Source organism: Eumetopias jubatus, unplaced genomic scaffold (assembly GCF_037043125.1).
Source record: "Eumetopias jubatus isolate StellerSeaLion01/CBP00866 unplaced genomic scaffold, mEumJub1_p1.0 scaffold_13, whole genome shotgun sequence".
NCBI classification, from domain to species: domain Eukaryota; kingdom Metazoa; phylum Chordata; class Mammalia; order Carnivora; family Otariidae; genus Eumetopias; species Eumetopias jubatus.
The window spans coordinates 39976963-39990260 of NW_028274819.1; the positions used below are offsets into that span (position 1 = coordinate 39976963).

The following is a 13298-nucleotide window of genomic DNA, read 5'->3' on the forward strand; positions in this document are numbered from 1 at the left end:
TGTATGTCAGATATTTTATGATCACTTAAAAAATAACCTGTGCTAGGATCCATTACCTTGTGAAGAAGGTATTATCTGTAATCTTATCCTCACTTTGAAAAGTATCATGTGTAGGCAATTGCTGAATGTACACGCACACATCCTCCCAAGGGCCATCTCTGGCTACCATTAACTTGCAGGACATGCCAATGAGATTTCCACCAAAGATTTGAGATAAGAAATCTGACCTAGGCTTGTTTTCATTGAAATTTTCCATCTCATTAATTTCACAAGTGTCACTGTCTCATTCCCAGATATATATTACATTTCTCTTCTATTTTATGTTACAATCCAGGATCAAAGTGAACATGAACAAAATTATGTGATTCTACTCTTTTCCAGAGAATGTATCATCTTTAATCAGAGAAGGGTGAATCTTAGTAAAAGAAATTAGCTAAGAAAATACTCCCACATGTTTACTTCTTTTGCCCTACCTGGTTTGTAAATAAGGGGGTTGGTCAATCTTGAAGATCTATTCCAACCATAGAGACCTAAAAAAAAAATTTTTTTTTAAGATTTTATTTATTTATTTGCCAGAGAGAGAGAGAGGGAGAGTACAAGCAGGGAAAGTGGCAGGCAGAGGGAGAAGCAGGCTCCCCGCCAAGCAAGGACCCCGATGCAGGACTTGATCCCAGGACCCGGAGATCATGACCTGAGCCGAAGGCAGATGCTTAACCATCCGAGCCACCCAGGCGTCCTGAGACCTAAAATTTTTAATGGAGTCAAAAATAAATAATTTGGGCTCTTTTAGGAGATATTAAGATATGCCTTTCTGTGTGCTCTTTTCTCTGCCTGAAATGTCCTTCCTCCTTTTCTCTATCTGGTAAACTCCTATTCACCATGCAAAACCTCATTTGGATGTGACAACTGTGACCCTCTAACAACTCATTGCTTTCATCCCCAGTCTAAACGTGGGTAGCCATATTCTCCTTTGAGTTTGCACGGTACTCTCATAAGGTTCTTCTTTGGTACAGAGTATTCTGGTTCCTGCCTCTTCCTCTAGAATGTGGACTTCTCATTCTAGGTGACACAAATTACTTACTTTTATAAGTTTTCTTCCCCTTGATCCGTACCAAGTACCCAGTACAGAACTTGACACATGATCGGTAGGTAGTAAATGCATGGCAAATGAACGCATGTAGACTTGATACCAAGCCTTTTCATTTCAAAATCCATTATTCTTTCCTCTAGACTAAACAACCTGAACTACAGAAATAGATGCACTAAATGTTTCCTTTAAAAAAAAAAGTTTCAAGTGTATTTTCTAAAATTTTACTGAATAAAAAGAAGAGCCAGCTTCTATGAGAGGAAGCAGATAGGATGTTCCTGGCTAATCTCACACTGTTTTTGTAAGTGGGAAAGCTCTTTACAGGGACATTTAGGTAGGGATGTTCCCTTCGGTCCTGGTATCAGGTCCTGGTATCAGGTTCAGTGGTCGGTTTGCTATTTACCTTCTGTTTCTTAGCAAAACCTGTTTTTGTTATGAGGCTGGAAGGCACATTCCAGACCAGTTGACATAGGAGGGCTTAGTGTTAATCGCCAACTATTACAAGAAGGTGACTGGCTTCCCAGAAGGGAAAGAGAAAAGGTCAGAAGCAGCCACTTGGAAGGGCCTGATAGTGCTCGGTGTCAATGACAAGATGACATACCAGGCTTCTTAGAAACCAAAGGATCTCAGAGAAAATTCAGCCCCCTGGAGCTGGCAGGATTTCAGAAATGTCACTGAGTATGGGTGGCTGATTTTAGTTCTGCTCTGGGAAAACTGACAACTGGATTCATACTTATGCACAGACACAGAAAGAAAGGGAAAGTTGTTTTTGGATGCCCCTACTTGTCTGGTATCTCTCACACAAATGTTATCGCGAGGAGACAATGAGGGTCTGGGGCTGTGACTATCAGCCACTCCTTGCAGCCGAAGGTCCTGGAAGGGTGTGGGAGGACACGCAGCATCATCACCTGGCTCCTGTGATCACACCTGGCACGGTGAGCTCTGCCAAGTACCTTCCTGCACATCGTGTCATTTGGTCCTCTATATACACACAGGAAAGAATGACCCTCTTCATAGTACAGGTGGGGAGACAGACGTAAGAGAAGCCACACAGTTCATCTCACTGCCCACGGCCGGCGACGGTAGCCCCAAGACCAGAAGGCATGTGTCCAGACTACTGAGCTAGTGTAGTGCCATTGTAGCTTATTGCTTGAGTCTGAGGGATAGGAGGATTCTATTTATCATAGATTTTTATCAACAAGATTAGCTAAGGCTTTGCTACCCAAAGGGTGGTCCCCTATGGGTAGCATCAGCACTGCCTAGAGACTGTTAGAAGTGCAGAATTCCTGCCTCACCCACATCTACCAAACCAGCATCTGCAGAGCAGCAAGATCTGACGTGATCTGAGAATCACTGAACTAGATAAGAAGATATGCAATTTTCATAGATCATCCCCACTTCTGATGGAATGTTTAAAACCTTAGATGCAAAAAAAATTTAATATTTGTATATAATTTCATATACACAAAATTAGCTCATCTATTCCTTCTAAGAACCCTGTGAGGTACATAAGGGCAGGTGCTACTGAAATTTAACAGAAGAGGAAAAGGAGTCCTAAAGTAGTAAAGTGACTTGCTCAGAGCCATCTGAGTGTCTGAGCTTTTTCAGGGATGTACACACAGTAACTATTTGCTGAACGAATGGATGAAAGCATGCATGGATGAATGAATGAATGAACCACCAAACACACTGGGGCTGGATCCTGGTCTTGAGACCACAGTACTACCAGGCACTGGTTCCCTCCTGAGGTTACCTACATTCAGGGTATTTGCTTTATATCCTGTTAGACTTGACCTTGGTCAGAGGGTCTTCAAGATGCCAAACTGGGGCGGAGGAGCGAAATGTGGAGCCTGCGAAAAGACAGTCTACCACGCAGAAGAAATCCAGTGCAATGGAAGGAGTTTCCACAAGACCTGCTTCCACTGCAGTGAGTTGGGTGAACACCACGAGGGCCCCACAGCATCCAGAGGGCTTTGCAAAGTTCACATTTAGCCACAGATACTGTATATCCGTGGTCCTCAGGCTCTGGTCCCGGGAACAACAGCAGCAGCATCACCTGGAAACTTAATAGAAATATCACTTTGGGGGCGCCTGGGTGGCTCCATCAGTTAAGCATCTGACTTTTGATCTCAGGGTCATGAGTTCAAGCCCCACATTGGGCTTGGGGCTTGGAGCCTACTTAAAAAAAAAAAAAAAAAGAGAGAGAGAAAGAAAAATATCACTTTGGGGCCCCTCGTAAAAGGATGGTGTTCTCCTGAGCACCCTCTCACCAACTGCTTGCCCAGCAAGAGGCCATTACCCTGCCACTCAAAGTCAGAACAAGCTGGCCTGCTGCTGCCACCATGGTGAAAACCTTGACCCAGTGGCAACATTTATAAAGTGTGACTTGGCAGAGAAAGGAAGCCATCGCTTATCTGGAGCCAGGATGGATCTGGCTCTATGTTGTTCCCACTGGCCAGTGTTACTGAAGCCAGCTACCACTGGTCTTTTCAAAAGAAATAACCTGTGTCAGGCGAGGGGCAACGTATGCCAATTCTGTAATAGTCCAAAAGGGAAGAGTTTGGGGCCTGGGCACCAGTAGCCTGACAAAGGGTATCTTTACCATCACCGGCTGGACACAAATGCACAAATGTCAAAACTGGGGGGGATACAAACCCTGGGGTCCACCTGGAAGACTGGCTTTGCCTGACCCATGACTTTGGACAAATCATTTCTCATCTCTAAGCACCTGCAGCAGAGCCAGGAGTAGAACCTGTACCTTTAGACCCTCAGTCCAGTCTCTTCCACATGACTTCATTCTAGAGTTTTCAGTGGCTAGTTCAGTTCCAGGAGAACAGTCTTTTTTGGCCACTTACCTTCCTTGCTTTGCTCCTGCAGGTCTGGCTTAAGGGCTAGCTTTGCTGGACATTTGGCAGACCTCCTCCCCACATGGTCCCCCACACCACTACCATGATTTAGCCCAGTGGCCGCAAGGCATTGCACGGCTTCAAACTGTTTCACACAGAGCTTCAAGGATTGGGCTCCATCTGTTAAAGCATGGAGGCACTTTGTCCTTAAGCTGCCAGAAATAATAATGTTTTACCTGCTGCAGGAGTTTCCATGATCTCTTACCTTCCACAGCAAACAGAATTCTTATGGAAGAGCAGCTCTGAGTGACTGGGTTGGCGGATTTACTAAAGCTTTGGGTTCCAATGATGGGTAATTTTTTTTGAGGTGGGGAGGGGCAGAGGGAGAGGGAGAGAGAGAATCTTAAGCAGGCTCCATGCCTAGCACGGCGGATCCTGATGCGGGGCTCAATCCCACAACCCTGAGATCATGACCAGAGCCAAAATCAAGAGTTGGACGCTTAACTGACCGAACCACCCAGGCACCTCAATGGGTAATTATTTTTAAGTCATCATATACACCCATCATATTCAACATTATTACCCAGAAGTCATTGCTCAAGAGTCCCTTCTATAACCTTCCGGCTTTTGTCCAAAAACAGCTAGTGCTCTTTAAAAAGAGTAGGCGCAAGGAGTTAATGGAAAGACCACTGGAATTAGAGTACAAATGACTAGGGCTTGAGTCTGGGCTCTACCATGTGATAACTGCGTGACCTTGGGCAAGTGATTTCACCATCGTGAGCCTCAATTTCCCCATCTATAATATGGAGATGATAGTACCCACCTTGTGATAGTTGTCACAAGATGAAAACTGGGGTTCTCGATCAGGCCTCTACTCTCCTCTGATCAACTTTAGTACCTGAGTGAGAACAGGATTGGTAGGGAAGCTCTCCATGGTCAGGGGCGTCTTGTTTTCCTCAGGTAGCAGGAAGACGCCCTGTTCAATGGAGCCATGGTGGAAGGGATGTGAGTATTTACTGGTACATCCCTTTTAATCCTTTGATATTTTCCTTAGAACTCATGGGTGGGATGAGGATGTGAGCAGTAAACATTTTTGTGGTAGTGGACAGAAGGATCCCGGAGAGGAGCATGCTTTTCTATTTTATCACCCAGAACTTGCCTGTCTACAGGCCAACCTGTAGTTGTCATAAATAGGCTTCAGAAAACCAGAGCCTACCTTAGCTTGTCCCCTGGCCAGTGTTCTCCAAACTTCTAGACAAATCTTAATCCTCCTTACCAATGCAGTCCAAAGAAATATAATGCAAGGTATATATATATACATTTAACGTTTCTAGTAGGCATATTTTTAGAAAGGTATAAAGAAGTGACGTTAATTTTTAAACTTTTTATTTAACCCAATATATCCAAATATTATAATTTCCACATGTAATCAAGATACACATTATTCATGGGATATTTTATATTCCTTTTTGTTTGTACTTAGTGATGGAAGTCGGTGTGCATCTTGCACTGACCACACATCACGTACATGGCGGTGAATGGCTACAGTGATGCCTGTGTATGGAAGCTGGTCAGGACCCGGGGTGTGGCTATAAGAAGGGCCCAGGCATGATGGGGCATACGCAGTCCTGGAGGGATGGACTGGAGCAGGGGTCAGAGGGCCTGAGGCCAGTCATGGCTCTGCAACTTACTGCTGTAGAATCATGGATGAGTCACTGACCATTATTCACATGTGCGTGCATGCATTCATCTACTCACTCATTCATTCATTCAACAAATGTTTACAGAGGACTAACTCTGGGCCAGGCCCCATACTATGTACTGAGGTTATTAAAATACAAGTGTTGCCCTCAAGGAACTCACAGTCTAGAATATCAATGAATACTGGAGATGTTTTTCTGGAGACTTGTAGTGATAGTAATAAGGGTGGAGATAGGTAAGATACAGATTTTTTAACACATACAATGTTGACATAATTGTTTAATGAATTTCCACTCACTTTCCCATCCACACAACCACCAACCCCTCATCCACAACCTTCTTTCTCTTTACCCACTCTCATATTCAATTACTTTATGTTTTTAAATAAAATACCATTTGAGGAAGGCATATTACCCTGCAACAACTTCATTCATGCTGGATTGCTTAAAAGGTCACTTGAACTGGTTAAAAACAAAAAGGAGGCAAATAAATCGAATGCACATGTGTTATTCATTCTTGGGGCTACGACCTCACTATTATAAGCAGTGAGTACCACAATAAACAACCTTTAAGAATCACTGTTACAAAGCAGTGAAGCAAGTTATTAAGTTATAGAAACCCTACATATATTTTTTTGATTTTATTTATTTAGAGGGAGAGAGCACGACTGGGGGTAGGGACAGAGGCAGAGGGAGAGAGAGAACCTCAAGCAGACTCCATGGCGAGCTCCAAGCCCAATGCTGGGCTCGATCCCATGACCCTGAGATCATGACCTGAGCCGAAATCAAGAGTCAGACGCTTAACTGACAGAGCCACCCAGGCGCCCCAGCTACATGTTCTTTAAAGCTGCTCAAATGTTATGCTAATAGGAACTTCTGGTTGAGATATAAATTCCGGGTGACAGCCTCCTGCTCAGGTACAAACAGGGCTGCCCCTCAAAGATGCAGACAGAAGTGGGGAGCTGGAGAGCTGAGTCCGCTGCCTCAAAAAGACACTGGTGATAGGGAGATGCTGATGGTGACTATGCAGAGGAAGAATTTGGATACAATCGTTTCCTGAATTTGTGTGAGGTTAGAAAAAGGAAACTCTCCAAATCAACATATTATTGATCTATATTATTAAATTAAATATTATAAGTAGATTTTTAATACTTTCATGTACATCCTTAAAAGTTTATTTTATTTTTTTAATTCAATTAGCCAATATATAGTACATCATTAGTTTTAGATGTCAAAACTTTATTTTTTCAAATTGGCAAAAAAAGCACCTTTTCTATATATCTTCTTTTTGGAAAATGGAGGCTTGTCTTATATACTTAATACTATGGGGGATACTTTATATTGGGTAACCAGTGACCAGGGGGCTTAAGTCAATATAAGCCTAAGGGTCTACGAGATAGGTCTACCCCTTTACCACCTCCCGCTTCCAGAACTGAATCAAAAGTAGCCTCAGTGGTAACTGACTCCTTGCATATCATAGTGCTCTTCAAAGTAAGTAGAGAAACTGTTTGCCACTGATTCTGATAAGATTAAGGAAAAATAAACTCACCCCCAGCCTCAGCGCCTTATCCTCTACCCACACCTGCACACACACAGACACACACTTTCCTGGTGTCATCTGGGCTGAGACACTCAGGGATTCAGGTTGTTTGGATTCAGGGACAATATTCTTAGCTGGTCCAAGACCACACAGCTGGTTCCGATCCCGGCCTCCCCCTCTTTCTAGCTGGGCTCCACTGAGCACATTCTGTCCCTTTTCTGCTTCCCAGCTTCCTCACCTATGAAATCAGGGGTGCCATGGAGCCCACAGCTCAGAATGCTCTGGTCAGGAATCAGAGTTGTGCTCTTGGCCGGGGACCCCTCTTGCTGGGTCTCTTGGCCCTGAGCATGGCATCAAGGCTTCGGGGAAGTGGGAGAGGAACCGTGGCCCCAGCCCCCTGACCCTCCCTTCCCCGGCAGTGGCCTGCAGGAAGGCTCTGGACAGCACCACGGTGGCAGCTCACGAGTCGGAGATCTACTGTAAGATCTGCTACGGGCGCAGGTATGGCCCCAAGGGGATCGGGTACGGACAAGGCGCCGGCTGCCTCAGCACGGACACAGGCGAACATCTGGGCCTCCAGTTCCAACAGTGAGTTACTGCCTCGCTTCTCCCAGCCCGGTAGAGCCCCAGCTATCAGGACAGTTCATTCTGTTCCTATAGTAACGTTTTCTGCAAGTGGGAGAATGGACTCTATTGTTGACTTGCCAGCAATAGGAATACTCAGTCTGACCAAGTTTTAACAATGTGTCATCTCTCCCAAGACTCTCTTCAAATTATCTGCCTTTCTAAAGGGCAATTACTTTTACACCATGGCTCTTGGTTTACATGTCAAGAGAAAACCCAGAAAGTGCAGATTTTCCATTGTTTGACCTTTGCTAAAACTGCATGGAGTCTCTTTTCTTCCCCTTTGAGCGTTTCTGTGTAAATCCCATAAATATGGCAGGGAAGCAATGGCCATTCGCTGTGCACTTGTCACTAAAAGATTTCTTCCCTCGGGTTGTAAGATGACTAATGTCCACATCACAGGGAGGGTGGGTCTGCAGGGAGGGCAGTGGGCCTCAGGAGTAAACAATCAATTATGACTGTTCTCTGGGCGCCCCTAGCTGCCCGCTGACAACACAGTGCTGACGTCCCCCCAGCATGATGAAGGGAAGCTGGGCTACCACCCCGTACAAGGTCCATCTACCAGGCTGGTCTACTGTCTTGATGATCTTGCTGACTTCCAGCCTGGAACTGAGTACAGACTGACAGCCACTTGCCCACAGTGTCATCCGGAAGCTTCTGGGCTCAGCTCCACAGTGGGACTAGGCAGAAAGACCCACATGAGCCAGTGGCCCATGGAGGGTCTCCCCCAGAGGGCAGCAGTTAGACCATCTAAACTGTCATCTGGCCCCTTCCAAAGAGAGTAGCCCATGGTAGAGCCTGGGAAAATGATGCAGCGATGTATGATTAGTCATTTGAATTTTTCTCATTACTCGATCCCAACTGCACACTGTTTAGTGAAGAAAGATACCGACCTCGGAAGAAAGATACCGACCTCGTTCTGGGCCACGCATTGCCCGAAGCCCACTCTTCTCTGTTATGGCTTCCTTATGACATTACACCAAAGAGGAATAAGAGTCCACAGACCTGGGTTTGGTCCCAACTCCACCAGTCATGAGCTGCCTGACCTTGGGCAGGGACCCCTCGAACCCTTGCTTTCCCCCAGCTAGTCCCGCCTATCTTAGAGGTTATGATGAGATGCAAGTGGTAAACGTACAAGGAAACACCAACAGAGATGGAAACGGTGGGGGGGGGGGGGAGGCTCCTGTGCTTCTATCTTAGATGTTGCTCGACATGGGGACAGGTGACCTTTTGAGGCAGGATCACCACCTGAACTGTGACAAGGACTCATCAACGTACTGGACTGTGGTTTGTTTACTATCAGCTGTCGAGATCCCATCTTGCTCTATAGTAATCTTCACAACTCACTCGGTAAAGCAGACCAGTAGGCTTCGAGATGGTCCAGAAAAATCTAAACACTAGCAACAATACTAACATGACAACAACACAAGCTAATGCACATGGAACACTAGCTAAAGGCTTAACGACAGAAAGGAAAGATTTAAGCCAATGGGAGCTAGGTTTGTTAGCCCTTACTACATACCAGGAGACACTCAGATTTCCAAGGGCTTTCCTCATGTCCCCTCATCAAACCCTCTCAACAACCCTGTGAGGAAGGCAGCTCCTTTTTCCAGATGAGGAGTGGGAAGCAGAGAAGTTAAGTAACTCGCTCACGGTCACACAGCTAAGTGCTTGTTGCCAACAAGGTCTATAGGTTTCATTCATTTGTCTGTTCCTACCAGGTCCCCAAAGCCTGCACGCTCAGCCACCACCAGCAACCCTTCCAAGTTCACCGCAAAATTTGGAGAGTCAGAGAAGTGCCCCCGGTGTGGAAAGTCAGTCTATGCTGCTGAGAAGGTGATGGGAGGGGGCAAGGTAAGGACTGCCATGTGAGCCAAATGGGACTTGCTCATCTGCACAGGCTCAGTCGGGAGGAGTGAGAGAGGAGTAGGAACTGTGCACAGGTGGGAGCCGGGCCCTTTATTCTCCTTTGCTCCCAGGAGCCACATTAGGAGCCACGTTAGGAGCCACCCATTCTCACCCACTTTCCTGGGCTGTGGCTGCCACTCGGCAGAGCCCTTGGAAACTAAAACTGGTGCAATTCGATGCAACAAGCCTCAGTCCACTAGGTGGAAGGCACCCAGCCAGAAGCTCGGAGATACAAAGGTGCACCAGCCCCTTGTCCTTCAGTGTCCAAAATCCTTCCAGAAAGGTGTCAGCCCTGTGAGCTAGTCACCACTGCATAACTCAATCACCACCGATGGGTAGAGCAGACCCCTCATGGCAGTGAGAAGCATCCCTGCTCCCAAGCATCCTGGCAGTCAGGGGAGTTATCCAATGTCTGAGACAGTACCACACACTTGGTTCTACAACCTCTGGTTTCAGGGTATTCACCAGAGGGTTTGGGCCCAACAAAGGCAAAGGAAAACCCGTTTATACTAAAGTGGAGTGGGGTGGGTGGAAATAAGGGCCCTGGAGAGTGTCTGACTTCAAATATGAAGGCAGTCTCCACCCTCAAACCGACTACTTGAAGATGTATGAGAACCCCTAGGCCATGCCTGGTGGACAGGCGGGTGTGAGGAAAGAGGCCATCTTGTGATGATCCAAGCCAGGCAACTGTCTTCCATGAGAAATACACAGAGTACAAAGCAAAGCTGAATTACCTGGCTAATTGCCTTCTCTCTTCACTTCTTTTCTTCTTTAACTTTATATTCAGTGTAAATGAACGTATTCAGGGCCCCAAGTCCGAGTTCCTTTCTCTCTACTCTATTCCTTGATCTTCTAGAAGGGGGAAGCCCTTTTCTATTTACTCTGTTCTGAAGGAATACATGTGGTGATCACTTCGATAAATTTATTTGTAGGGATTCTAAGAATTGCTGGCCGAATCCATAGTATCTCATTTTCTCTGAATCCCTGGAAAAATTATTCTGGGGTCGACTAGATACATGAGTGGTTAAGACAGTGGCACTCCTTTATATGCTGCTGGTGAGATTTAACATGGACACAGAATATGCTGCCCCCCACACTTACGTAGCTCTCCTGCTCTCCTGCACCCCTCAGCCTTGGCACAAGACATGTTTTCGCTGCGCCATCTGTGGGAAGAGTCTAGAGTCCACGAATGTCACTGACAAAGATGGGGAACTTTACTGCAAAGGTGAGTGGTTCAGGGACTCTCTTGAGAGGTTTTCCCAAGGAGGATCCTTAGAGGGTAAGCTGTGTTTGCCAGGGGGTATGGCTGCTCAGCCTGAGCGGAGTTTGGGCTCTTAGGATGGGGAGCAAAACCACTAAAGGGAAAGAATTCTACCCCCGGCCCAGCTCTGGTCTTCCATTAGAACACGTGGGAGGGACCGGATGCTTGCAGATGCTCAGTGGTTCAAGGCAGCTGGGTGCCTGGGGGCAGAGAGCACGAGTCCTGGAACAGGCCACAGGACTCGATAAACAGCATCACATTCCCTTCTGAAAACCCAAATGCCCTTTGTCGACCCAAGTGGTAGTTACGGGCGACTGGGGGAGGATGAACTCTCTTTAGTTCATTAGATTAAATAATAGCTCATTAGTTTAGAGAGTCTGACCTCTCTTTAATTAATCGAGACATATCTAGATCCTTCCCTCCCTCCCTCCCTCCCTCCCTCCCTCCGGCTCTTGCTCTCTCCCTCCTTCCTTCCTGACGTTTCTGTTTCTAATGTTGCGTATCACTTAGTGATGGCAGGGACAGAACTGAGAAACAGGTTTTCCTTCTGGTTCTCACAGCTCTAGCCCCAGATGCCTCCACGGTCCCTTTGTCTTGTGGAGAGGTAGGAAAGGTTAGCTCTCTTCTGATGCTATGAAAAGGAGGGGAAGCATTCGGGCCAAGGCAATGTGTCCTCAACCTCAGAGCCTCTCCAGGGCCTATTGTTTCTCAGTGGTGCCCGCCCACACTTGCAAGTAATAATGGTGTCCCTAGGTCTCCAACTGTGTGTGTTGGAATGGAGTTAGAGGAGCAATGGGAGGGGGCAGAGGCAGGCCATTCCTAATCAAGACTGCAGGATGCCAAAGCTTTGCCCACAGGGAGAGAGAATGCGAAGGAATGCACTATCCCACGGGAGATGCCTTTTCCTGACAGCGGAGGACACAGAGGGTCCTCAGCATTCACAGGCCAAAAACCCTAAAATGTTGCTGCAGCCAGCAGAGAGATCGACCCATAGACAAATAATTGCATTGCCAAGGGAAAGAAGCTCTGGTAGTATACAGTGCAGTAGCATACAAAGAGGCAAGTGAGCAGCTTGGGGTGTTAGGGAAGGCTTCTTAGAAGACAAGCCTCCTCTGGTCTTAAGGGTGAATGTGGACTTTGGTGGCGGACAGCCAAGGAACGGGGAGCAGTGCGTGCAACAGCACCCCAGCCAGGGCACCACGGTTCATTCCAGGGACCGTGGGTGGTTCTCTGTGCCTGGGGTGGCGGGAAGGAGGCAGAGGCAAGAGGGGACGAGGCTGGGCAGGCAAGCAGGGGCCATTTTGTCTTGACTCAAATGACAAAATGCCTGTGAACACTTGGTCCTAAGTGCCCGGAAGTATGAACAATTTTTATCAGGAGATCGAAAGTCAAGGTAGTTCAATATACTTCAAAGTTCACTTAGGAACACAGGTATGGCAAGGATGCCTCTCACAGGTGAAAGGACTGTCCAGACCCCAGGAAGCGCAACTGCGGTCTAACCAACCCATTCTCTCTCTTTTACCCCCTCTCGTTCACAGTTTGCTATGCCAAAAATTTTGGCCCTACAGGTATTGGGTTTGGAGGCCTAACACAACAAGTGGAGAAGAAAGAGTGAAAGGTATGCCAAACTTCACCGGCCTCGAGCATTTGCCATGTTCTCCTGCAGGACGGAAAGCCTTGCCCGATCATCCTCTCGTGGAGGGTCAGCCAGTGTTTCTCTTCGGAACTGATCACAGTCTTGACCCAAAGTTAGAAAACACTTTTGGAAGAAAAGTATTAAAAGTTTAAGCTGTAACAAATGTGTTATTATTTCTGATACCGGGGTGGGAGAGGCAATAAATAAATGTTTTAGTGGCACTTTGTGTGTCTCTGGATCTTTTCTTTAGAGTAGAGGGAGATTTGGAGAAAAAAAAATACAGAGGGGTTTTTGAGAAACTCACTGCAAAGGATGTCACGAATCCTGGTGTCACCTGGGGAAGGCGGGAAGAGGAGGAACGAGAGGCCAAGGAGAGTGGGCTTCCAGAATCTGTCCGCTGAGCGGCTCTCTCGCTGCAGAAGGAAACGGGGTTCCAGAGGAAGCAGACAACAGGAGAGCAAATTCTGAAAGGAACATCAAAACTAAAAAACTGCTGAAGAGTCAGTCCTGTTGTCCTACAATGGTCTTTGCAATCTTCACACATTTCATAAAAACCGGACATGGCAACAAAACGCGGAGTTTGCTTCTGTGTCGTAAACAACGGGAGGATGATTTTCTTTTATCCTGGGACAATTCCCTAAGGTTTAGCAATTCCCTGAAAACCTCTCCTACGTCAAATTACCAGTCTCACCCGTG

General features: G+C 46.6%; 1 protein-coding gene across 1 annotated transcript; it reads left to right on the forward strand.

Moving 5' to 3' along the window:
• The first annotated feature begins 2902 nt into the window (after positions 1-2902).
• Positions 2903-12581, forward strand: CSRP3 (cysteine and glycine rich protein 3). Its single transcript, XM_028117694.1, has 5 exons — positions 2903-3014; positions 7593-7761; positions 9519-9651; positions 10837-10930; positions 12505-12581. The coding sequence occupies exons 1-5, from the start codon at positions 2903-2905 to the stop codon at positions 12579-12581; spliced, it is 585 nt and encodes a 194-aa protein (XP_027973495.1).
• Positions 12582-13298: the final 717 nt, after the last annotated feature.